General features: G+C 42.4%; 1 protein-coding gene across 1 annotated transcript in view; it reads left to right on the top strand.

Moving 5' to 3' along the window:
• The window catches only part of MEGF11 (multiple EGF like domains 11), a 471,865-nt gene that overhangs the window by 262,881 nt on the left and 183,359 nt on the right, over positions 1-25,625 (top strand). The window contains 3 exon segments of the mRNA XM_032233167.1: positions 9,887-10,002; positions 10,005-10,098; positions 17,699-17,873. Coding sequence (XP_032089058.1) covers positions 9,887-10,002; positions 10,005-10,098; positions 17,699-17,873 — 385 coding nt within the window.

Raw genomic sequence — 25,625 nt, 5'->3', positions numbered from 1 at the left:
CTGAAAAACAAATTTTAGGGTTTTTTTTCGCGGGGGGATTTAACCCAACCTTGGATTGGAAAATAAATTGATAAATCTGGCATGCTTGCAAAAATTGCAAATAAGTCAACAGCTTTTTTTCACGCTTGCTAAAAAGCAATAATCTGAAATGATCAGTGAGACCTCCAGTGGTGGCATTAGAAACATTCTTCTTTGCTCTCCGGAGTTGAGAAAAGTTGCGATCTTGAAGTGTATTCAAAAATTCCCATTTAGACAAGTTTATTTTTGTTTGTTTGTTTATTATTTATTTATTTGTATCCTGCCTTTATTATTTTTCCAAAAACTCAAGATGATGACTATAATCAATACCTTTTCTTTCTCCTATTTTTCCCCACAACAACCCTGCGAGGTGGGTTAAGCTGAGAGAGAGGGATTGGCCCAAGGTCACCCAGTCAGCTTTCCTGCCTAAGGCGGAACTAGAACTCAATGTCTCCTGGCGATTGGCCCAAAGTCACCCAGCTAGTTTTCATGTCTAAGGCAGGACTAGAATTTGCCGTCTTCTTCTGATTGGCCCAAAGTCACTCATCTCTCCCTCCCCCCCCCCCTCTCTCTCTCTCTCTCACACACACACACACACACATTCTATTGTGGTCAGTAACCAGCAAATAAACAAAATACAGAGAAGCACACACCTGCTACTATATACTATATAAGGTTCAGTTTACTATTTATATTTTTGGCTGCCCAACTTGGAAGTCAAGAAACTGTGTGTCCTTGAAGTGGGAAATTCGCCATTTGAAGGAGAGCAAAAGCAAAAACAAGGAACCTTTTTCCTAAATGCTTCATAGCTCTCCTGGAAATGAGTCGCATTTTTCCAGAGAGATATTATCGCTTCTAACATTTTCATTGGCAACAATCCCCATTTTTATTATTAGTTAGGTTGCTGAGGTTTTTTTTTAATGTCCCTTATAAAGTATAATGGATTAAATTTAATTTAATTTAGATATTTGCAGCCATAAATTTAACAGGGAACACTCCGTGTTTACAGGATATGCAAATGCATTGCCGTTGCATCAATTAATTCCCTCAAGAGTAAGCCATGAATTTTAGCTTTTTTTCCTCTATCCTGCAGAGTTCTTAGTCTGTCTTCTGTTTGCTGAAGGAACATGGCTCCCAATTCGTGAAATAAGTTTTAAAGCCAAAACTTTTGTAATTCCAACTTTTATGTCTGGCTTTAGTTAAAATTTTCACTAAAAATTCAATTAAATTTAATGAACAGACACTCTTTGTTTTTAGATCTCTTCGTGCTTTTATTTTACCTTTAAAAAAAACAATGAACAACCAATCTTTTTTAAAAAAACTGACACTTCTTGGTTTCTTTTATAATACAATCTCTTTTCTCTTTTACCATTCTAAACCAAAACTCACTTCTGATGGCTTTAAATAATTTAAAAATATTCCTATGAATAGATTTTTTTTTTAGTAGTACCCCAGCTGGAAGCTCAGTCTTGTGCTCCTTTAAAGATAGCTTGTAAATTTCTCCCTACTAAATGAAGACAATAAAGCATGAATGTTGAGGTAAATATTTGATTAACACGTCATAGTCACTAAAATGTGGGAAGCAAACTGCAGTTTTGCTTCTGGTCAGTTGGGGACAGTTGTGCATTTTGAATAATTTGACAGTTTAGATACAGATACAGATTGACAGAGTTGGAAGGGACCTTGTAGGTCATCTAGTCCAACCCCCTCCAAAGCAGACCCTACACCATTTGTGACAGATGGCAATCCAGTCTCTTCTTGAAAGCCTCTAGGGATGAAGCTCCCACAACTTCCGAAGGCAACCTATGTTCCATTGGTTGATTACTCTCCCTGTCAGAAAATCCCTCCTTATTTCCAGGTTGAATCTCTCCTTGATCAGTTTCCATCCATTAATCCTTGTCTGGCCTTTGGGTGCTTCAGAAAATAGCTTGATCTCCCTCCTCTCTGTGGCAGCCCCTCAAATATTGGAAGATTGCTATCATGCCTCCCCTGGTCCTTCTCTTCCCTAGACTAGCCATGCCCAGTTCCTGAAATTGTTCATCGTATGTTTTAGCCTCCAGCCCTTAATCATCCTGGTTGCTCTTCTCTGAACTCTTTCTAGAGTCTCAGTATCTTTTTATAGTGTGGTGACCAAAACTGGATGCAGAATTCTTAGGTGTGGTTTTATAGGACTTTATAGAGTGGTATTAGTACCTCACTTGATCTTGTGATATCAAACTTTCAGGTTGATAGCATTGAGCATCTTGAACATTACGGGTAGTTATCATATACAACCAAAATTTGGGTCCAAATTTCCATTGCTGAGGAAGACAGTTGTTAAGTGGGCCATGCCTGATTTTATGAGCATATTTGCCACAGTTGTTAAACAAAACACTGCAGTTGTTAATTGAATTACATGGTCATTAAATGAATCCAGCTTTCCTCATATCTTTGCTTGTCGGAAACTGGTAGGGAAGATCACAAATGAGAACTGCACGCACGCTCACCTTTGCGCACTGGCAGCGAAAGTAAGTTGATTTCACCCCTAACTCAGATGTTGTCATAATCAAGGGCTACCTATATTTCCGTTTGTTCCTACACAAGGTAACCATCATCTTTGTAGTGTGAATGCAACGCTGTAGTGGGTGCCCACATGGGGGAATCACCCCAGGCAAGATGACTCTGTCGCATGAGTATAGAGAGGGGAGAGGCCGCCCTCCTTCACTCTTCAGTCTTAACTTCTTTACAAATTCTCTAAGTGTCATAAAAAATAACAAATTAGCATGAAACAAACCTCTAAAAGCATCCACGGAAAAACAACACAATGGGAAAAATGCACACTCAAATAAAAAGCTGGCGATATGCACCAGATGCAAAGTCAACTTGCTAAAAAGCAATAAAAGTTATGAAATATTACACTACCCAAGCCATAATGCCAAAGGTAGGCTAATAATAATAATAATTTTAACAAAAACAGTCGCTTTGCAAGCACTTATAATGAAGCAGTGTGTGGTTTCTTTTATTTTGTTTCTTTGTTTTTGTTTTCCTATGTATTTTTTTATTGGTGCGTAGGAAATCGTGACCCGAAAATTTTAAATGTTTCGAGGTGCGGCATCCTTTTTTCCCATATCACTTTTATACAAATGGGTTGGCCACCACTCTTACCAATGTTCGTAAAAGGAAGCCGTATTTGTTACATGTATATAATGTGTTAAACAAAGCATGGTAGTGTTTAATATTTTGTGAAATTGTGGCCATTAATTCTACTGCTGACAAGTATATTAACCCAAGCCGAAATAATTATGCACTTATTATTAAAGCCCCAAAGAACGGCTGTAAAGTAGCTCTCGCCAGATAAGAAGGATGAACTGGAAAACTGAACAAGAATCGGGCAAGGGGGAGGTGCATTTGGTCGTGGTATAATTTAACCGAGCAGCGCATTTCACCCCTAATGGTCTTTCCGGATTGATAGGATAGGAAGTTAGACATTGCCACTGCGTGAAATTCACTAGTATTTGATCTTCCCAAGGTAGCAAAGGTATAAGCCACAGAGAAGTGAGGCCGGGGGAGCAAAGGGCTACTAATTATGTAAATGGATGAAGGCATCGAGGTTTGATTTTTTTAAGATGCTAGATAGTGCCTATAAATACAGGATGATATAGTGAGGTGTCAGCAGCCCATTCATCTCGATGAGCTTTGTGTTTTTCTGCTTGAACAAGCAAAGTGCACTTGGAACAGGTAACAGCGGGGCGTGTGTGTTTCTTCATCAGTGTTGCCAATTGCAGGATCCAATCTGAGTCCGTCACCGGGACCAACGGTTTATTCTTCCAAGCTCCAAGCGAGATTGTGCTGGAGCCCATCTTCAGGGGACCTCTGCTGAATGGCCTCCGTCACATGCCCGAAAAAGGAGGTGGCAAGATGGCTTAGAGGTTAAGACACTGGGCTTGTCAGCTGGAAACCAGCCCAGGTTCGAGACCGAGCACCATGTGACGGTTAAGCTCCCGTCCTCAACTCAGCTCCAGCCCAACTAGCAATTTGAATGCATGCAAAGGCGAGTAGATAAATAGGTTGTCAGAATTGCAAGTAATGCATGCATAGAAAGTAGAACTCCGAGGCAAATAGATTCCTCAAAGGACAATTTTATTGGATACATTGTATTGGCAAATGATGAAAACGACTCTAAAAGTCCCTGTTGTTTTCACCTAATTAAAATAGAAAGTTTTCCCCTTCACCATCAGTCACATGGTTTACTTGAGGTGCTGGTCAGTTGCTTGGTTACTTCGCTTCTCCTTTCCCAGTCACTTATTGGAAAGACCTTGGTTCCCACAGCAAAACTTTTTATTTTGACTGCAAAACCGCAGATAACTGTTTCCTTCCCCCTCCCATCACTGAGGGAGCTCAACCAATCTTATTGTACATATATTGGGCACTGACAATCAAGAATTATTATTATCTAGTGGCATCCACTAAGAGCCAAGGTGGCGCAGTGGTTAAATGCAGCACTGCAGGCTACTGCTAGATCAGCAGGTCAGCGGTTCAAATCTCACCGGCTCAGGGTTGACTCAGCCTTCCATCCTTCCGAGGTGGGTAAAATGAGGACCCAGATTGTTGGGGGCAATATGCTGACTCTCTGTAAACCGCTTAGAGAGGCCTGAAAGGCCTATGAAGCGGTATATAAGTCTACTGCTATTGCTATAAGTCTACTGCTATCCCTGAAGCCTCAAAGTTGGCCCCAGCCCGGTCAAATCAGAGTTGACAATGGTATCACTTTGGTGGGAAAGTAGCAGTGCAGCAGGACATCGTACTGCCCACATGACTGTGGAAATGGACAGCGCTACTGTTCTGACCCAGCTCCCCAAACACGACAAACCCTCTCAAGTGAACTCAAAAGATTCCTTTATTAGGAATGCCGCAGCCCTGGCAAAAAGTTTCTCTCTCAAGTCCGTCCAGCCGGAAGATGAATAGTTGTCTGCCGCATCTATTCATCTCTGCCCCCTGCATTTTCTCCCCAGAGCTAGGGGGGGCCTTGCTAGCAGCAATGGCTCTTCCATCCAAGGACCGGCCCATAGATTTCCATTACTCTCTCCCTCCTCTGCACTGACATGCGGCGAGTTTATGGCTGGTGAGGCAGTCCTTTTCCCCGACACCCCACTGACTAAAGCACTTCTTTCACCTGCCTGAGCTCGCAGCAGAGTTCAGGCGGGCTGCTGTGAGCTCCGGCGGGTGAAAGAAGTGCTTTAGTCAGTGAGGTGTTGCAGGAGAGGAGAGAATGCCTAGCATTGCATTTATTAAAGAAAAAAGAAAAAAAGGAAATTTGAAGGAAAGAGAGAGCGTGGGTGGGGGGCATTAGAAACGGAGAAGAGAGGAGAAGAGTGAGCACGACACTGCAGCTTTAAAACAGAACGACAGAGTTGAAGCCTCTAAAAAATGCGCCCTCTAATATGAGGCAGGAGAACTGCGTGCCTCAACTACCTCAGGATTTTTTAGGCTTTTAACCCTCGCTTAACTCTGCTCGAGCACCTAAAAATCAGACTAAATGAGGCATGCAGTTCTCCTGCCTCATAGTAGAAGGCACTTTTTTTAGAGGCTTTTTAAAACAGGCAGTCATTCACAGTGTGGCAGCAGCTAGCTAGCCTAACCTCAGCACTTGCCTTTTCCTGTTTACATATTTTTTCATGATTAACAGTGGTGAGGCTGTTGCCTCCCCTGCCTCCCCTTACTGCATGTCACTGCTCCTCTGCATTCTGTGCATCCACACGTCAGACACTGGACCCAGCTGTTTCTCCTCTTCCTCATCAGCCACCTCCAAACCTGGGGCTTTTGGACTCTCCATCTGAGGGCTGAAGGACGGCCCAGGCTCCGCCTCTGGTCTCTCTCTGTCTCTCTCTGTCTCTCTCTGTCTCTCTGTCTCTCTCTCCTCTCTCTCTCTCTCTCGGTCAGCTCGTTTCTTCTTCCCCCTCAGAGGTCTCAGGTTGCCCCTGAGACTCCCACGCCTCCTCCTCCTCTGATTTGGCTGCTGAGAGGGCCAGCGGGCCACAACAGCTTCCTTAATGGCCTTGAAATGGAGATGAGCGCCACTCTTTATAGTTGTCAAGGATTAGCGGAGTAAAATCCGCAGGGATTCTTTTTTTGCTCAGTGACGGACTCAGCTTGGATCCTGCAACATTATCTTGGTACCCGTATATTTGCACTTCATTCGTGGGAGTTGCCAACTGCTCAGCCAAAGAAAGCATCAATGCTGTAGTCAGGGAGATCGAGGGGCTGCTCAGATCCAAGGGCCAGAAGGTTAGGTGTGAAAGCAGACACACGCGTGTGCAAACACACACAACAGAGTTCCAGAAAGAAAGCCACCTGCGAGGGCTGACTTAGGAGGGGCAAGTCGCAGAACTGGCCACTGATATTCAGTTCTCAGAAATGATGAAAAGACGGGTGGCAGGGATGCGGGCTCAGTGGTAGCATAAGGACAGGGCCCCACAACCCCTGGGCCACTTGCACAAGCCTATTTGTGGATTGTGGCATGTGTGTTTGCCCACCGCTTGTGCTGTAAATGGAGCTGTGGTGCACGCAACATGCTGCTGGCACACAGCCCTCCTCTCTCCCCCAGCGCCACCTCCAGCAGCCCACAAAGCTGGAAAGATTGGGGACGCTGGCCTAAGCGCTATTTGCAGTGAGATGCTACTTTGATATAATTTGAATCAGAGGAAACTGGCACAGTTCATTTTGAGGCCATTTAAAGATTATAGATATTCAGGAATACGTATTTTTCGTAGTATAAGATGTACCTTTCCCCCCCCCCTAAAAGAGCATGGAATGTTGGTGCATCTTATACACCGAATCAGCTAATTTTGGTCTCCCGAAGCCACTCTCCTGCATCCCAATTTTTGTGAAAAACTGGGCAAAAAGTGGCTGTTTTTTGCAAAAACGGAGGCATTTTTGCCCCCCCCCCCCCCAAAGCATTCTGCAGGCTTCAGCAGGGTTGGGGGAAGGGAAAATGTCTCCATTGTTAGGAATAATGGCCCATTTTCTGCCTTTTTCTTTTTGCAAAAACAGGGCATTTTTGCCTTCCCCCAGCCCTGCTGAAGCCTGCTGAGTGCTCCTGGGGGCCGGGGAGGATAAAAACTTTTTTTTCTTATTTACCTCTTTGAAATCTTGGTGCGTCTTATACACCGTTGCCTCTTATAGTCCGAAAAGTATGGTACCTGTAAGGTTTTCCCGAATTACAAAAACACACCCAAAAATTCCTCTGGTAGAAAAACTGTGTTCCATAAAGCCTAGAATTCTGAATCTTAGCAAAGTAGCTTTCCAGAGGTGGACCTATTTGAACTATTTACTTTTAACCGTTTACCTTCAGCAGTGATGTTTCATGTTTAATTATCTAAAATGTAAACCAGTTCTTAATTAACTTCAGCCCAAACACTAAAGTAATATTTCTATTTTAAAAGGTAGCAGAAGATTGTTCTACCCACTAAAAGCCTTAGAATCGCTATCACAGATGATAAACTCAGGCAGAAGTATATAGTAGATACAGCAGCTAAACTACTTATGTTTTTCACAGCCTGTTTGTTCTGATCAAAATTATATTAAATTAAATCAGCCGCTGTACATTCTTTTTCCTATTAAGCAATTTTATTGCTGCATTTCTTTTTCCCAGGCAAGTAATATCTGCTAAAATATTTTCTCTCTTATTGTATATTTTAACGCTTTGTTTCTGTGCAAAATGAGCAACGAAAAAAAAAGTGTTTTAACAGAGATTCTCTGTGAGGCAGTTACAGTAAACATTTTAATCTGGGGTGGCACATGACTGGCTTGCCTTCAGATGTTGCTTCATCACTGGAGGTTTTGAAGAAGAGATCGGACAGCCATTTGTCCAGAATGATATAAGGTCTTCTGTTGAACAGTGGGGTTGGACTAGAAGACCTCCAAGGGACTTTCTAACTCTGGTATTCTGTAACCTGTATGAATGTCGAGCCATGGCGGTGCAGTGGTTAGAATACAGTATTGCAGACTAACTCTGCCAACTGCCAGCAGTTCGAATCCTGACTGGCTCAAGGTTGACTCAGTCTTTCATCCTTCCGAGGTGGGTAAAATGAGGACCCAGATTGCCTAGGGCAATAGGCTGACTCTGTAAACCACTTAGAGAGGCTGAGTAGGGAGGGAGGGGAGGGAGGGAGGGAGGGAGGAGAAAGGGGCAATACCACTTCACAGTGCTTTACAGCCCTCTCCTAAGCGGTTTTTAGAGTCAGCCTCTTGCCCCCAAGAATTTGGGTCCTCATTTTACCCACCTCAGAAGGAGGGGAAGGCTGAGTCAATCTTCAGCCTGGTGGGATTTGAATTGGCAAATTGCAGGCAGCTGGCAGGCAGCTGAAGTAGCCTGCAGTACTGCCCTCTAACCCCACGCGGCCACCACGGCTCTTCTGCATTCCATTCCAAAAATGACCTTCCAAAAATGGTGCTATGATGAAGATCCAAATCTCTTGCAGGTTTCAAAACCCTGAAGAGCTTCAGTCATGGATTTATATGGCCTAGGGGAGACTGTGTAATTACTCAGGGGCTGCACGCTGATGAACGAAGGGAATTGTACAGTAACAGCCTTTGTAAAGATTACTGTCATTTATGGTCAACAAGCATGGCCTGTCCCATTTACTGTGCCTGATGGTCGTAGCCTTATATTAATTTGGCACAGTTCCATGTTAATTAAACCCAGCAACTTCTAAAACACCCATTTAGTGTTTGTCTTGGGTTATCAAAAAGCAAGAGCTGTATTGCCACCCTGGGAGAACTGCAAATCCAATCAGGGTCCAGTGAGCCTGTTGGTACATAAGGCGCAATTTAGGCCAACATAAAGAGGTATTTAAAGAGATGACAATCAGTTTTCAACTAGGAGTGATGCAGTGGCCTAGAGGGAGGAGCTCTCGCCTCACAATCAGTAGGCTGTGAGTTCGATCCAAGGTAGAGGCAGATATTTCTCTCTCTGGGCACAATGAGAATACATCTGCTGAACAAAACTTCTCATTGGCACAGGAAGGGCATCTGGCCATTAAAACATTCTGCTGGCTCCACTCAGTTGCCCAGACTCCAGCCCACAAAAGATTATGGGGTCGTTAAAAGACGATGATGATGATCATCAGTTTTCAACTAAGGGCAGAAACTCAATCATTCCAGAAGCTTCACCTCTCCCTTGGGGAAGAAACGTGAAGGAGAACTTCCAACCTTGGTTCATTTAAAGGTTCTTCTCGGTGGGAAAAATAAAATAATTTCCATCAGAAACCAAGGAATGTTGCTAACACAACTAGGTTTCTTTATACATTGGCCGGCTAGATACAATTGAGTCCATTTCTCTTGGACAGAGTGTCCAAACCTGTAAAAAAATAATGCTTATCTGAACTTGGGAACTTTAAGACTTGTTGGACTTCAACTCCCAGAATTCCCAGCCAGCCGAGTTGAAGTCCACAAGTCTTAAAGTTCCCAGGTTTGCAGACCCTTGGTTTAGAGACGTTCAAGTTTCTGAAAAAAACCAGGTTGCACCTTTAACAAATTTTCTCATGCTGGAACAGCATGCTGGGTTAATCTGGCAGAGCAAACTAACAACTCACTACTATACCCTGTCTGAGAGCATCAGAAATGGTCTCATTCTGGTCAAATCCCATGCAACATTGACAAGAGTATTGACAGATTGGGAGTTTGGGTTGGATGTTGTATGGAGCCAAACCCTTGTGGCTTCTGATTGATGTCTGGTTTAGCCCCGGGTTTCTCAACCTTGACCATTTTAAAATGGGTGGACCTCCTCTCCTCTGGACACCAGAGTCATGGATGTCCTACAAAACCCAAGTCTTTTGCAAGTCCTCCCAGAGTGGACTATCTGATGCTGAGTCCATGGTGTTCTTCATAGGTGTCAAGAGGAGTGTCCAGTGGGGACATTTGGCTTCCAGTGCATGGAGAAGTGTAACTGCGAGAACAGAGCCAAGTGCTACCACGTCAACGGAGCGTGCCTGTGTGATCCGGGCTTTAGGGCATCCATTGTCAGGAGCGGATCTGTCCCGAAGGATACTACGGGCTGAAATGCAACAAACGGTGTCCGTGTCATCCTCCTAACACAGACAGGTATGTGGGCGGTGGACTCTTTCTGATCTTCTGCAAGTGATCATACTGCGTTGAGCCTCTTTTCCATTTCTGCCATATTTGATTATTTCAGAACAGCTCAACTCTCTCAACCCCAATTTAACTGACCTTTTCTGTCCTTCCAGGAGTTACAGTCCAAAGTGACCCCTTTCAACCTGGGGACAACAGCAAGGTAGAAGTTTTAACGGAGATCACTCAAACTCTGCCTTGAGTTAAGCTCCTGTCTCAAAGATTACAGAGTTGAAATTCTCTGTAAGATAGTGCTATGATTGGTGCCTTAGTTATATGCCTTTGGCTCCACAAATCAAATAAAATCTAGCTCTTTTGCTAAAGCCAGATCATCTGACACAGGCAATAAGCTTTCTCCATCAGAGAGAAGAAGGCAAGCTAGGAAAGAAAAGGGAAGTGGAAGGAAGGACGAAGGGGAAGAAAAGGAGAAGAAGGAAAGGAAAAGAAAATAGGAGAAGGGGAAGGGAAGGAAAGGGGAAGAAGGAAGAATGGGGAAGAAAAGAAGGGGAAAAAGGAAGAAGGGGAAGGGAAGGGAAAGAGAAAGAGGAGAAGGGGAAGAAGGAAGAAGGGGAAGGAAAGGAAAGGGAAAAAGGAAGAAGGGAAGGAAAGAAAGGGAAGGGAAGGGAAGGAAAAAAGGAAGAAGGGGAAGGAAAGGAAAGGGGAAAAGGGAAAATGAAAGAAAGGGAAGGAAAAAAGGAAGAAGGAAAGGGGAAAGGGAAGAAGGGAAAGGAAAGAAAGGGACGAGACGGGAAGGGAAGATGGGCCAGGAATCTATCCGGATAGAATGTATTCATGAAGGGACTTACAGAATGTGCCTTGTTGAAGTTCGAAGTAAGTAAGAGTCTCTTGGAATAGCAGCTCAAAAGATAATTGCTTCAGATGTGGAAGGCTTTATATTAACCAGCATCTTAAATGGGGCAAAGAAAGCAGAATATAATTTTTTCTGCATTAAGAATAGAATGTCAGGGTTCCAAACGGCATCCAAAAGTAAATCAGAGTCCAAGGCAAAAGATTCCTCAAAGTTCCAATTTATTAAGAGAGCCTTGTTGGCACATCTGGGAAAACCCGAATCTAAAAGCTTCCCGGTTTTCCCCACCCAAGATCTTCCCCCCACCCACAAGTCCATCACATGGCCCAATCTTCCACTGCCATGCTGGCAGCTTCCACCCATCCAATTCCAGTCAGGTGCAGAGATGCAGAGACAAAGGATGATCTTGGCTTTCTAGAAAGGAATTTCGTTTTGGCTACATGGCTTCTAACTCTGTACAATCCCCCTTTCCATTTTCCCACCATAGAAAAGGCATAGTAGAATAACAGAAAGTGTAGCAGGCCAGAATAAGAGAGTTGGAAAGGACCGGGGAGGTCTTCTAGTTCAACCCCTGCTCAAGTAGGAGACTCTACACCCGTGATGGCAAACCTATGCGTGCCACAGGTGGCATGCAGAGTCCTCTCTGCGGGCACACCAGCTGTCACCCCAGCCCAGCTACACTGCGCAAGTGCGCACACCTCCTGCTGGCCAGCTGGTCTTCGGGTCTCTGCTGCATGGGGATGGGGCCTTCCCTGATGTCCACAGTTTCCCCCCAGTGCACCCTACCTTCTGCCACTTGAGCCTTCCCGATACCTGCAGGTTCCACCCTCCGCAGATGCTTCTCCATGGCAGGAATGGAGAAGAAAGCCTGGGCACTCTGGAGAGAAACTGCAGAGATTGGGGAAGGCATGGGAGGCAGGAATAGAGGAACATGACATTTAATGATCTAGGACCGGGATGGTGAACCTATGGCATGCATGCCAGAGGTGGCACGCAGAGCCCTCTCTGGGGGCACACATGCCATTGCCAGTTGCTCTTCTGGTTTCCAATGTGCCAGCCAGCTGGTCTTTGCGGGTCCTGGAGCACCAGAAAATGGCCAAAAAAATGGCCCAAAACAGCCTGAAAATGGCCCCAAATGCCCCAAAACAAGCCATTTTGCCATGCACATACATTCTGGTTTGGCCATTTGGTGCCGAAAAGGTTCGCCATCATTGATGTAGGACATTTGGCATCCTTCTCATGGAAGTCTTGGCTGGAGCAGCCTGTGCTGTCAGGCATGGATGGTGTCTGTTTCTGGGCTTCTGCATGCATCCCTCAGTCCTTCTGCTACAGGAACCTACGGGTGATTTTAAAAACTGCAGTATCCGAGAGGCAGAGGTTTTCCTGGTCTTCCTCGGTCTTCTGGATGAGGTTCCTGTCAACATTCCAAGTCATGCACGCATTGAAAGCAGAACTCCGAGGCAGGTATATTCTTCAAGAAACAGTTTATTGGATGCTTCATATTGGCACAACTGGTGAAAGCTGACTCTGAAGTTTCCCGCGGCTTTCACCTAATTCAAAAATGAAAGTTTCCCCTTTACTCCAAGTCATGGTCACACTGTCCAATCCAGGTGCTGGCCAGTTGCTTGGTTACTTCGCTCCTCCTCTGGCCAGCCCCCTGTGAGAATGTTCTTAGTTCCCACAGGAAAACTTTGTTTGACTATAAACTATCTATTCCGCCCTCACCACATCTCTTCTTCTGCCTTGTGGCAACCCTGAAGCCTCAAAGATGGCCTCAACCAGGTTTGCTTCCAGGTTGACAGTTCTTTTCCAGAGTTTTTAGCCAGCCATGCCTTTTTTGACAGTTTGCCTTATGTATTTAGGGATAAAGAGTTTCCCTATCCTCATTTTAGGGACACGGTGGCTCAGTGGCTAAGACAATGAGCTTGTCAATCAGAAAGGTCAGCAGTTCAGCAGTTCGAATCCCTAGCACCGCGTAACGGAGTGAGCTCCCGTTCCTTTCCCAGCTTCTGCCAACCTAGCAGTTCGAAAGCACATAAAAAATGCAAGTAGAAAAATAGGAACCATCTTTGGTGGGAAGGTAACCACATTCTGTGTGCCTTCAGCATTGAGTCATGCCGGCCACATGACCACAGAGACATCTTTGGACAATGCTGGTTCTTCGGCTTTGAAATGGAGATGAGCACCGCCCCCTAGAGTCGGAAATGACCAGCACATATGTATGAGGGGAACCTTTACCTTTAACCATTACCTTAACTTTGAACGTAACTTAACAACCTGTTGTAAATCAAGGACGGGTAATCCTCAACTTATCACCATAATGGAGCCCAAATTTCCATTGCTAATCAACGAGAGTTGTTAAGTGAGCTTTATTCCATTTGATGACCTTTCCTGCCACAGTTGAGCTGCACTGGCTTCCGATCGGTCTCCGCACACAATTCAAGGTGCTGGTCATCACCTTTAAAGCCCTACATGGCCTAGGACCTGGATATCTGGGAGACCGCCTCCTGCCACATACCTCCCAACGGCCGATAAGAACTCACAGACTGGGCCTCCTCCGGGTGCCGTCGACCAGACAATGCCGGCTGGCGGCTCCTCGGAGGAGGGCCTTCTCTGTAGCTGCTCCGACCCGTGGAACGACCTACCCTTAGAGATCCGGACCCTCCCCACTCTCTCGGCCTTCCGAAAAGCCACTAAAACCTGGCTATTCCGGCAGGCCTGGGGCTCTTGACTCCAGGAATGAGTTCAAGTCCCACCCAGATTGAGTGTATCGTGCATTGTTTTTAAATTGTTTATTTATTTTAACTCTTTATATTAACTTTTTCTGTAAGCCGCCCGGAGTCCTACGGGATTGGGTGGCATATAAATCTATTAAAAGTTAAAAGTTAAAGTTAAAGTTGTTAAGTGAATCCCTGCAGTTAAGTTAGTAAGACAGTTGTTAAGTGAATCTGGCTTCCCCATTTGACTCTGCTTGTCAGAAGGTTGCAAAAGGGGGTCGCCCAACCCGGTGACAATGCAACCGTCATAAATATGAATCAGTTGCGAAATGTCTGAATTTGAATATGTGGCCATGGAGATAGTGCAGTGGTTGTAAGTTTGAAAAATTGTCATAAGTCACTTTAGTGCCATTGTAACTTTGAAATAAAGGGACGCGGTGGCTCAGTGGCTAAGATGCTGAGTTTGTCGATCAGAGGGCAGGACAAGAAACAATGAGCACTGCCCCCTAAAGTCGGGAACAACTAGCACATATGTGCGAAGGGAACCTTTACCTTTTATCCTCATTTCACGAATTGTTGCATCCGTTAAGGAAATCTGGGTGGATTCTTAATGAAGGCTAGGTAGGACTTTCAAATTTGATATAGGAATAAATGACCTTCTTAGCATTTATTCCCACTGTATAATATTTTGCATTGTGTGCTTCAGATCCAGCCAGATCTCTCTTCATGGCTGGCTTCTTTTTAACTTCCTATTTGTTTTGTACCTGCTTTCTTGCCTTGAAACAGTCTTGTCTCCAGATGGTATCTGCAGCTCTTAATAAATGAGTCTAGTCACTCAACTGATAAAATCTGTCATTCCGCTCAGCCTTATCTTGGTCCTCGGGGGACAGGAGAGACAGTGGCAAGCACGGATCCATAGATGTATTTTTCATGCATTGTGTTGGCATTTCAGGGTTTAACTTTCCAAGAAACTCGACTTCAGCTTGTTAAGTTTCGAAGACAAGGAGGTACCAAAAGATGAAAGACCTCTGACCTTCTCAAAGGACATCTGTCTGTAAGGATTTGGGTTCCAGTCTATCAGTGGCATTATCATCATAGCCAAGGCACATAATACCCGTGTCCAACATCGGATCCGATTCTTGTACAGGGTGTACCTTGGTATTCAACTGCTTTGAAACTTATTGAATTCGGTACAATTAGTCCTTGACTTACAAGAGTTCTTTTTGTCACCATTCCATTGTTACTTTTTGTCCTGCCTGCAAGTGCTTTGGATATTAGATTAGATTAACAGAGTTGAAGGGACCTTGTAGGTCAGCTAGTCCAACCTCCCATCCAAGCAGGAGACCCTACACCATTTCTGACAAATGGCAGCCCCCAAAAATGTGACGTATGACCATTTTTCACACTTATGACCGTTGCAGCATCCCCAGGGTCACATGATCAAAATTCAGATGCTTGGCATCTAGTTCATATTTATGACGGTCGCAGTGTCTCGGGGTTACATGATCCCCTTTTGCGACCTTCTGACAAGCAAAGTCTAGGAGGAAGCCAGATTTACTTAACTGCAGTCAGTCACTTAACAACTGTGGCAAGAAAGGTTGTAAAATGGAGCACAATTCACTTAACAAATGTCTCGCTTGGCAACATAAATGTTGGGCTCAATGGTGGTCATAAGTCAAAGGACAACTTGTACTCAATGCATTTTGACACAAAAATCTTGTCCCATTACTCGTTGTTTGGTACTTGACACCGAAGCTAAAACTTGTCGACTGCCTTGTGATTTACTATCTTTATAGGAAAAATTTGTTTGGGAACTTTCAGATTCAGGTTAATATCAGGGTTCCAAAAAGCAAATAGCAGGGTTCCAAAAGGTTCCAAAGTAAATCAGAATCCGAGGCAAAGGATTCCTCAAAATTCCGATTTATTAAGAGAGCCATGTTGACACATCTGGGAAAACCCGAATCTGAAAGTTCCCAGGTTTTCCCACCCAGTTGAAAGTTCAAGATCTTGCTCCAACACCCACAAGTCCATCACATGGTCCAATCTTCTGCTGCCACGAAGACAGAATCCACCCATCCAGTTCTGGCCAGGTGCAGAGACAAAGGATGACCTTGAATTTCTAAAAGAATGTTGCTATGGCTACATATCATCCAACTCCGTATAATCCCCCTACCATTTTTCCACAGTAGAAATGAATAGTCGAAAGTGTGGCAGGCCTGAAGTCCAAAAGAAAAGATGGCTTGCAGGCATGACACATTGTTTTTGGTACTCATTGTGACTCCCAGAACCAATTAAGGATGAGTAATGAGTTTCTACTGTAGATCTAATTCCAAGCTAAGGACTACAGTCTTGACCCCCCCAGAATCAACCATGTATCAACAGTGGACACTTTGCTGGAGCTGAACTAAAAAGTAAAATAGAAACCTAGGCAGAAACAACTTGTTTTGAGTCCATTTTGCTTTCCTCAATGAATTTCATAAGTGGAATTTGCACAGAGGAGGATAAGATTCAGAATCAGGAGATACGAGCAGAGACGAGCAGAATATTACCGAAGGCAGAAATATAGATTTTAAGAGACAGAGAGAGTGAGATCAAAAAAATACCCTTTAGCTTTTCCTGAATGGTATATTGGCTGTTGATTCTGTTCTTCTTGTTGTTTGTCTCTTGCATGCATATTATTTAGGGGAATAAACTTTGTGCCACTCATAAAATAGCGGTATTTCATGTTGGTAATTTGTTTTTAAAAGGCCTAACCTTTTATATGCTGATGGAAGGCTCCGCCTTGCAGGAGAAATGCTTACCAGGTGAAGTGGTGTTTGGTTGAATTGTAATATACCGATTCTGACTGCAAGAAACATCTATTACTTTTGAAAGATTTAATTTAGTCGTGCGGGTGCCAGGTTGCTGGAAAATGTAGCGTTGTATGTGCCACAAAGAAGCAACGCAAAATCAGGGAAACTAAACCATTGCTTTGCTTTTTTCATTTTCTGTTTCCGTTCCAAGGAGATTAATAGAAGCGGAGGTGGGTGGAGGCACTGGCTGTTTTTATGAGTTTTCATCTAAATGTTAAGAGGTGTGAACCGAGGAACATATAATTCAAGGAGTATGTCAGTTGGAAACTTTTCTTATTTTTTTATTAAGCTGATTAATTGTTTTAATTAGTTACTCGAGGAAGCATAAGACAGCTACAGAACTTGGTAATTTTTAGGCACAACATTATGTGCTAGCTCTTCCGTTGATAGCTTAAGTAGGGTGGGGGAGGGGGGTTGCGGGTAGAAAGTAGGCCAGCCAAGTAAAACTTTTCCTGGGGACTTTATAATTCTGGTTTGCATTCTCAAAGTAAAGTCAGTGTAATCCTAGGCTGCATTAACAGAGGGATAGCATCAAGAATGGAAAGTCTGATTCTCCTTGCAGACAGCTGGTCATTTGCATTCTTTTAGAGAGTCATTGAGGCCACCTGGAGGTTTATCTGTGTCCTCAGGGTCACCTGAGTGGTGCCATATTTTGTCCATATTCTGGACAGAAAGGATCAGTGGTTTGAATGAGGGGTTAAAGAGGCCATCTCTCTCAAAATTGAACACCCTTCTCATAACAGAGGGTGAGGGAATCATCTATCTCCAATCTAAAACATTGCCTTTTTAGCAGTTCCAAGAAGGCTCCACAGGAACCATTTGCACCACTCAGGTGACCCTGAGGACACAGATAAACCTCCAAGTGGCCTCAACGACTCGCTAAAAGGATGCAAATGACCAGCTGTCTGCAAGGAGTATCAATCCTTCCATTCCCCACTATCCAGTCAGAGCTGAAGAAGCTTCTTGGAGGAGAAGCAAAACGTCTTCAAAGAAAAACAAGAAATTCCAGTTGCGCCTTGGGGGAAAAAGTACTTTGGGACAACCATGACCTGGAGAACTGAGAATCTCCATTGATCTTTAGTTGGGATGTTTGTAAACACAGTGCGACATTCTACCAGCTCAGATGTTGGCTGCCAACGACTTGGCGTTGCTTTCCTCCATGATTACCTGATTAATCCCGGATCTCTTTTTGACAGTTGCCATCCTCTGTCTGGTGAATGCAATTGCAAAGCTGGTTGGGCAGGCCTTTATTGCAACGAAACGTGTGCGCCCGGGTTCTACGGTGAAAGTTGTCGCCTAGTTTGCCATTGTCAAAACGGAGCAGATTGTGACAGCATCACGGGGAAATGCACCTGTGGACCAGGATATATGGTAAGTCCCGACCATCTCCTATTATCATTGTTGTTGCTTACTTTATTCGTTAAACATGAAACTCAGTCAATTGAACATTCAAAAATGCATCACAAATACCATTGACTGGTGCTAATGGTTGATATGGATTGCTGCCAGTGTCCTAGGTATCAACCAAGAAGCTTCTTAAAATATATGATGTAAAATATATATTATTATTATTATACAATTGTATCACAGCGGCCAGTTGTTTCGCCGGATTTGGCATTGGTTACTAGTCGGGCCCCACCCAGGGGCCTAGGACGTCGTAACGTATTTTCGTAATATGCGTGCAGATCCAAGCAGTGTGGCTTTTTGCATTTGACTGATGGTGATTTTGTCAATTTTTAACTGTTTTAAATGTAATTCCAGTGCTTTTGGTATAGCACCCAGTGTGCCAATTACCACTGGAATTACCACTGCTGGTTTGTGCCATAGTCGTTGAATTTCAATTTTTAAGTCCTGGTATTTTGCAATTTTTTCATGTTCCTTCTCAGCGACCCTGCTATCACCTGGTATTGCGATGTCTATGATTGTGACCTTATTTTTCTCAACCAATGTGTGTCTGGTGTATTATGCGCCAGTATTTTGTCTGTTTGTATGCGAAAATCCCACAAGATCTTGACCATCTGATTTTCGGTGACTTTTTCAGGCTGATGTTCCCACCAGTTTGTTGCTGTTTTAATATTATAATTTTTGCACAAATTCCAATGGATCATTTGTGCTACTGAATTGTGCCGCAATTTATAATCAGTCTGCGTGATTTTTTTACAGCAGCTGAGAATGTGATCAACAGTTTCATCAGCTTCTTTGCAAAGTCTGCATTTGGCATCATCAGAGGATTTTTCGATTTGGCCTTAATGGCATTTGTGCGGATAGCTTGTTCTTGTGCAGCCAGGATTAGTGACTCTGTTTCTTTCTTTAATGTACCTGTTGTTAACCATAACCAAGTTGTTCACTGTCCACTTTATCTTTTATTTTTTCCAGAAATTGGCCATGCAGTGCTTTGTTCTGCCAACTCTCCATTCTTGATTTTATCACATCTTTTCTGTATTCTTGTTTCGTCTGTTGGGCCTTCAGTAGTTTTTTGTTCTTTACTTTGATTAATAGATGTTCTTGACTTTCTTTTAAATAATCAGCCAGTGCATGTGTTTTTCTTCTTCAACTGTTTGCTTCACTTGTAATAATCCTCTGCCACCTGATTTTCGGGGCAGGTAGAGTCTATCAGTATCACCACGTGGATGTAAACTGTAGTGCATTGTCATTAGTTTCCTGGTTTTTCTGTCCAAAATGTCCAAATCAGCTTGTGTCCAGTTACTATACCAGCTGTGTATCTTATAACTGGTATTGCCCAGGTATTTATGCCCTTGATTGTATTTCCACCATTCAATTTAGATTTCAAAATTTTCCTAACTCTGTTGGTGTACTCTCGCCTGACAATAGCTTTTACTTCTCCATGCTTGATGTTATCCAACTGCAGAATGCCTAAGTATTTGTAGGCTTCATTTTCTTTGCATTTAATTAGTTGGCCATTGGGCATTTCAATTCCCTCACATGCAGTGATTTTGCCTCTTTTATGGATACAGTGGCGCATTTTTCCATGCCAAACTGCATTGAAATATCAGTGCTGAATACTTGGACTGTGTTGTCAATGATTGGATTTCTATTTCTGACTTTCCATAGAGTTTCAAATCATCCATATAGTAAATGCGAAATTTTTTCAGCTTCTTTGGCTGTTTGGTAGCCTAATTTCATTTTTTTAAGATTACTGATAGTGGGATCATTGCGATGATGAAGAGAAGAGGTGAAAGTGAATCACCCTGGAAAATTTCTCGCTTGATATTAACCATTCCGTAGATCTCATTCCCTACTGCTAACTCAGTTCTCCATTGTTTCATCGCCTTTTCAGTAAAGGATGTAATATTTTTGCTAATGCCAGTTGTTTCTAAGCATTTTATGATCCAACTATGTGGCAATGAGTCAAATGCCTTTTTGTAATCAATCCAGACCATATTCAAGTTCATTTTTCTGTTCTTACAATTTTCTAATATCATTTTATCAATTAGGAGCTGATCTTTTGTGCCCTGCTCCTTCTTTTGTTGCCTTTTTGCTCTACTGGCAAGATGTTGTTTGTTTCCAAATAACCATCATGTTATCTGCAATAATGCCTGTGAGTAATTTGAAGGTTGTTGGCAAGCATGTTATTGGTCTGTAGTTTTCAGGTGTTGTTCCTTTAGTTGCATCTTTCTGAATCAAGTATGTTTTTCCAGTTGTCAACCATTCATCAATTTGGCCCTTTTGTAAAATTTCATTCAGCCTGGCCAATATTGCATGTAAACTGGTCAGACATTTGAGCCAGAAACCATGTAATTGGTTTCCAGGTGATGTCCAATTCTTTACCTTTTTACTCGATTTTGACCATCTCAGTTGTTATTTCTAATACTTGCATTTGTTTGTTGCCAATGCTTTTCTCAAAGTCATGTATCCACTTTGCTTCCTTATTGTAGTCCTTTGCATTTTCCCACAATTCTTTCCAGAATTCAACTGTGGCCTGCTTTTCTGGTTTTTCACTTTTGGTGTCACCATTCACATTAAGACTTTGATAAAAACGCCATTGGTCTGATCGAAATTGCTGATTTTGTTTATATTGGATGATTCGTGCCTCATATCTTTCAATTTTTCTAGCTGTTGCTGTTATCTGCTGTTTTACAATCTCTACAGCTTCATTGATGTTTCTTGTATCCAATCTATATCTTCTGATTAGCCGATCTATGGTTTCGTTGTTTTTAAGCCGTTGCTCATGCATGTTCTTTAAGTTACTAGCATCTGCCCTTAATTTTTGACTTTTTGTTCTAATTGGATTTTCCACTTTGGCTTTGATGCTTTTTCTGTTGTGTGACTAGGTACTTTGATTTTAATGCTAGTTCATTAGTGACTATTACAGCTGCGCTGTACATTAACTGGTTCGTTTCCAAGATGGATCCCGATTCAATTGTTGAAAACACTGCATTAACCATTTTCATGATAGGGGCCAAAATTTTCTTAGGCACAGTTTTTAGTGATGGTAAACGTTGCCTTTCCTCATTAAGCAGAAAATGCTCCATGATCTTATCCTTCAATTCTTTTTGTTTTTGAGTTAGTTCATCAGTTGGTTCAGTGATAACTGGTTCTAGTGGTGGTGATGTTATTTCCTCCCCGAGAGCTTCTTCTGGGAGTTCTACTATAATGTCTTTAGTTGTGTCTTGAATATCAGTTATTTCTGCTTGTGATATTGTTTTTTTGGTTTTGCAATTGCCTGAATTTCCTCAATTCAACTTCACTAAACACTTATTCCGTATAATAAAGCGCCTTTGATCTGCTAGTCGTTGTTCACTAACATTTGAATCTGGATATTGTTCTTTCCATAATTCATACATTTGCTTAAAAACCTCTTTTTTCTGGCTCTGAGTTGTAGTAACAGGCCATTATGGCACGGTTTTCATCGCACTATATTTTGTCATTTTGTTGGCTGGTCCACTTGTAGCCCACTTGTCGACGGATGTCCAGGGACCCCAACATCCGCCGCGGCCCTTGTTAACCCGCGCGACGACCGATGCGGTATAAAATTTTTATTTGTTTCTTTCACCATATTGTATGGGTTGGTGGGTTTTTTTTTATGAGGCCAGTTGCCAACCTGACCCCAACCCTCCTCCTTTCTCATCCGGGCTTGGGACCGGCAACGGCGGAGTGTTTGTTGTTGTGTTGTTGTTGTTGTTTTTTATATTATTATTCATCGCACAGTCAACTAGATCTTGTTCAGAGGATTTGGCATTTTTGTCTGCCTGTTGAGTCCTTCCCAAGGACTTAGGACAGACAGATGTGAGTGTTTGAGTGTGACAATGTCACAGGAGGGAAACTGTTCTGAGAGACATGGAGGCCGACCCATTTACTGGTGTGTCAACTACTACCTGAAACATGTACAATAATGACTTATTTTGTCCGGTGGCAAAGCCAAGAAGGTGGCTTTATTTTTGCAGTTTGAAGTTTTATCTGGAACATGGAAAAAAATGACAAAGCTGTTCTTGAATTCATGACTTTTATTGTTTTATCAATGTGTAAAATACACAAGAAAATAAAAATAGAAAATTAAGGGAAGGGAAAAGAGGGGGGAAGAAAACATACAAGGGAGAAAAGAAGAAAGTGTTGACTTCTGACCCTTTTAGCACAGTACAAGGTAATATTCCCACCTCAACTTTTTACTTTTACACATTAGAATATAACTCAGAGGGATGCGGTGGCTCAGTGGCTAAAACGCTGAGCTTGTCGATCAGAAAGGTCAGCAGTTCAGTGGTTCGAATCCCTAGCGCTGTGTAATGGAGTGAGCTCCCGTTGCTTGTCCCAGCTTCTGCCACCCTAGCAGTTCAAAAGCAAGTAAAAATGCAAGTAGAAAAATAGGGATCACCTTTGGTGGGAAGGTAACAATATTCTATGCTCCTTCGGCATTTAGTCATGCTGGACGCATGACCACGGAGACATCTTCGGGTAGTGCTGGCTCTTGGGCTTTGAAACGGAGATGAGAAACACCCCCTAGAGTCAGGAACGACTAGCGCGCACATGCAAGGGGAATCTTTACCTTTAGCTTATGTAACTCACATTTCTATAAAACGGATCTATCTAATCGTCAAAACCAAAGTCAGAGGGTCTTTTTTTCATCACAAGCACACAAATCCAAAAGTATACCCATGTTTTTTAAAAAAACCAATTAAATATATTCTCCTGTTTGAATAAGCAATCAATTGAAGAAGAAGCTGTTCTGAGTAAAAGTCACAGTTTTGCAGTTGACTGGTGGTGAATTTGTCAATGTTGACGATGTTCAAATGGTGACTCAGATGTTTTGGGGTTGCACCCAAAGCCCCTTTGACTATTGGTCCTTCCTGTGCTTGCTTTTCCTACAGTCGTTCTATTTCTATTTGCAGACCTTTGTAGTTTACTATCTTCTCCAGTTCTTTCCCTTCTCTTCTGCTGCCTCCTTTCTCTTTCTTATCGACAATTATTAAGTCGGGGGTATTATTTTTATTGCAGGGCTTATATGCTCCCTTTTGAACAGTGTTCTCAGCAAACGCTGGTAATTTAGGGTCACTCTAAGCTTTAGAACTGTCGAAATATGCACATGATTCCAAGCAATGTTGTTTTCTGGGAATGAAATGCTCTGAGGTCAAAACTCATTTTCAGCTATTTTGACCATTACTTTTGCTTTTAAAAAATGTTTACTGTCATTTGTCATAATAAAATACAAATTAAAAAAAGATAATAGGGAAATGGAGAAGGGGGAAAGGGTAGAGGAGAGGGGAAAGGGGAGAAAGGCATTTTTGACGCAGTAAGATGCAAAATAAAGTGACAACCTTTGGCTTTTTACTTTCATATATTTAATGAATCCGTTTGCATAACAGCGAACTAACCTAATGTTCTGACCGAAACTTCCCAAGAGTACAAAGCAAACTTTTGTCCTGACAAAAACCTCTTTTTTAATTTACTATGAATTCTGCTCATTCACATCCAATAAAGTCTTTCAAGGGAGGATTTATGGTCACAGACCTTATCTGACTTGGAGAGCTGTCAACCGAGATCTGCAACACTTGGCAAGGAGTCCCGGAAAGTCAAGAACCAATTAAGTGAACTAATAGTCTCCTGCAAACTCCACTCCCCTTTCCCTCCTCTTTTATTTCCTCTGGGAGGGGCCATTCACCATCCACCTGTGGCCTCACTCCTAAGTTGCCCTCTGTTCTTTAGCTGTTCCCTTCGTTTGTTTACTCTGCGCATGCGCACACTGGGATCAGGCTCCAGCTGTTCCTCTGCCTCACTGATGTCTGACTCCAAAGGCAGCTGATAGCTGGCATATGGCCATGGCCCCATCTCTGCCTCCGACACAGAGCCCTCATTCGAGCCTTCCCCAGACTCCCCAACCTCCTCACTGTCTGAGTCTGCTGCCAGCTCCGCTGGCCACTGGCAGGCCACAACACCTAATCAGCAAAACCCAAAGCCAAAAATTTCGTGTTTGCTTGCTTGCTTCTTTTGAGCAGAAACACCAGAAGCAGTTCCCAACTAGATACAAAACTGAATACATTCTTTTTTAATTAAAATGGTTAATTTTGCCAGCTCCACCACTTTTCCCATCCATCATTCCACTGTGAGAATTGATGTATCTTTCCATTTTTTGCGTATATGACAACTACATTGTTCTGGCTTGTTACACTCCAGTAATGATGGGGAAAAAACATTAGTCTGTTTATTTCCTAATCTCTGAATTCCACTTGCTCATATTTTTCATTCTTTCCCAGTTCCTTTTAAGCTTCATTTGGTATTGTTGTATCTATAAGTAAAATTTGTTTTTCTGAGGGGACCTTGGTGATCTCCGAACTTGGTGATTTTCTTGCAGACATTTTATCTCAAACCAGGTAACATCATCAGTGCTAGAAGGGAGTGGGATTTGAGCTGATGGTGGTTACCTAGATGGGTAATGAAAAGTCTGAAAGAAACAACCAGGCTCAGAGAGCATCAAGGACCCAGCACTCCTCCTCCCCACTTCTCAAACCCCACTTCCTTCTAGCACTGATGCTATAACCTAGTTGGATAATGAAACATCTACAAGAAAACAATCAAGCTTAGAGAGCACCAAGGCTCCTCATTTCAACCCTGAACCACAAATATCTTTTATCGGTACTTGTTTTTCCATAGATTTTGAGCATGCTGTGTTCTAAATGTCACCTCTCTGAATTCAGAAATCCTGTAAAAGGTTCGTGTGGTCATTTTAGGGCACTTTTTCAACAGTATGATCCTAAGACTTAGAATAACTTTATTGTCACTTTAAATGTATACTACTCAGCATACATTAACATGAAATGTCATTGCATACAATTCTCAAAGAGTCAATATACATTATATAAACATGATCAATAAATAAATAAAACAATAAATAAATAAAATTATGCGTATAACCACATTCCCACATATACAGTATTATATGACACAGAGAAACAACAATACAATATTTTATTTAGCATATAGACATAAAAAATAAAACATACATTTATTTATTTATTTAATAACAATATTTTGAAGGTTCAAATCCTGTTTGCATCTATTCCAATATATAATTTTTTCCTAGCAAATATTTTCTTATCTGGATGGGCAATTTTGCTGCAACCACTTGGTTAGGGGGGATGAAGGGATTTTGTTTTGATGATGTTTCATTATTTTTTGTTTCTTCTTCCTATTGTTGTTGTTTTGTTATTATTGGAATAATTGGGGGATTAGGTATGTGAAGCGACAACAAGAGCAACCTTTAGTAGCAAAATGTTAAGGTTTTAGGAATTAAGGAATCCTGTTTTCAGGATTCAGGAATTGTCCAGGAAGTAGAATTCAATTCCTAATTTAATAAGCAGGAATTTGAAAAATCTTCCAAATTTGTTAGTAATTTTATTTTCAGCCCTCTTTATTCTTTGTAAGCTTGACAGAGTGAAGGGTCCAAAATTTGAGGAAGGCAAAGCAAATTGTGAAAAGAACAGCCGTGTTTTCTGATTGCTCTATAACAATATCAGCAGGGATCAAGCAGGAAAGCGATGCTTAATTTGGAGAGAGTGGGGATCAAGACGTAGATGCTCTAAATACAACAAGATTTCTCAGCCTTTTGGGTTATATAAAATTATGAGAAGGGAAATAGATATTTGAAAATTACATATATTACCTGGAAGTAAA

This window comes from Thamnophis elegans, chromosome 16 (genome assembly GCF_009769535.1).
Source record: "Thamnophis elegans isolate rThaEle1 chromosome 16, rThaEle1.pri, whole genome shotgun sequence".
In the NCBI taxonomy this organism is placed as follows: Eukaryota; Metazoa; Chordata; class Lepidosauria; order Squamata; family Colubridae; genus Thamnophis; species Thamnophis elegans.
This window is presented reverse-complemented; position numbering and strand designations above follow the sequence as displayed.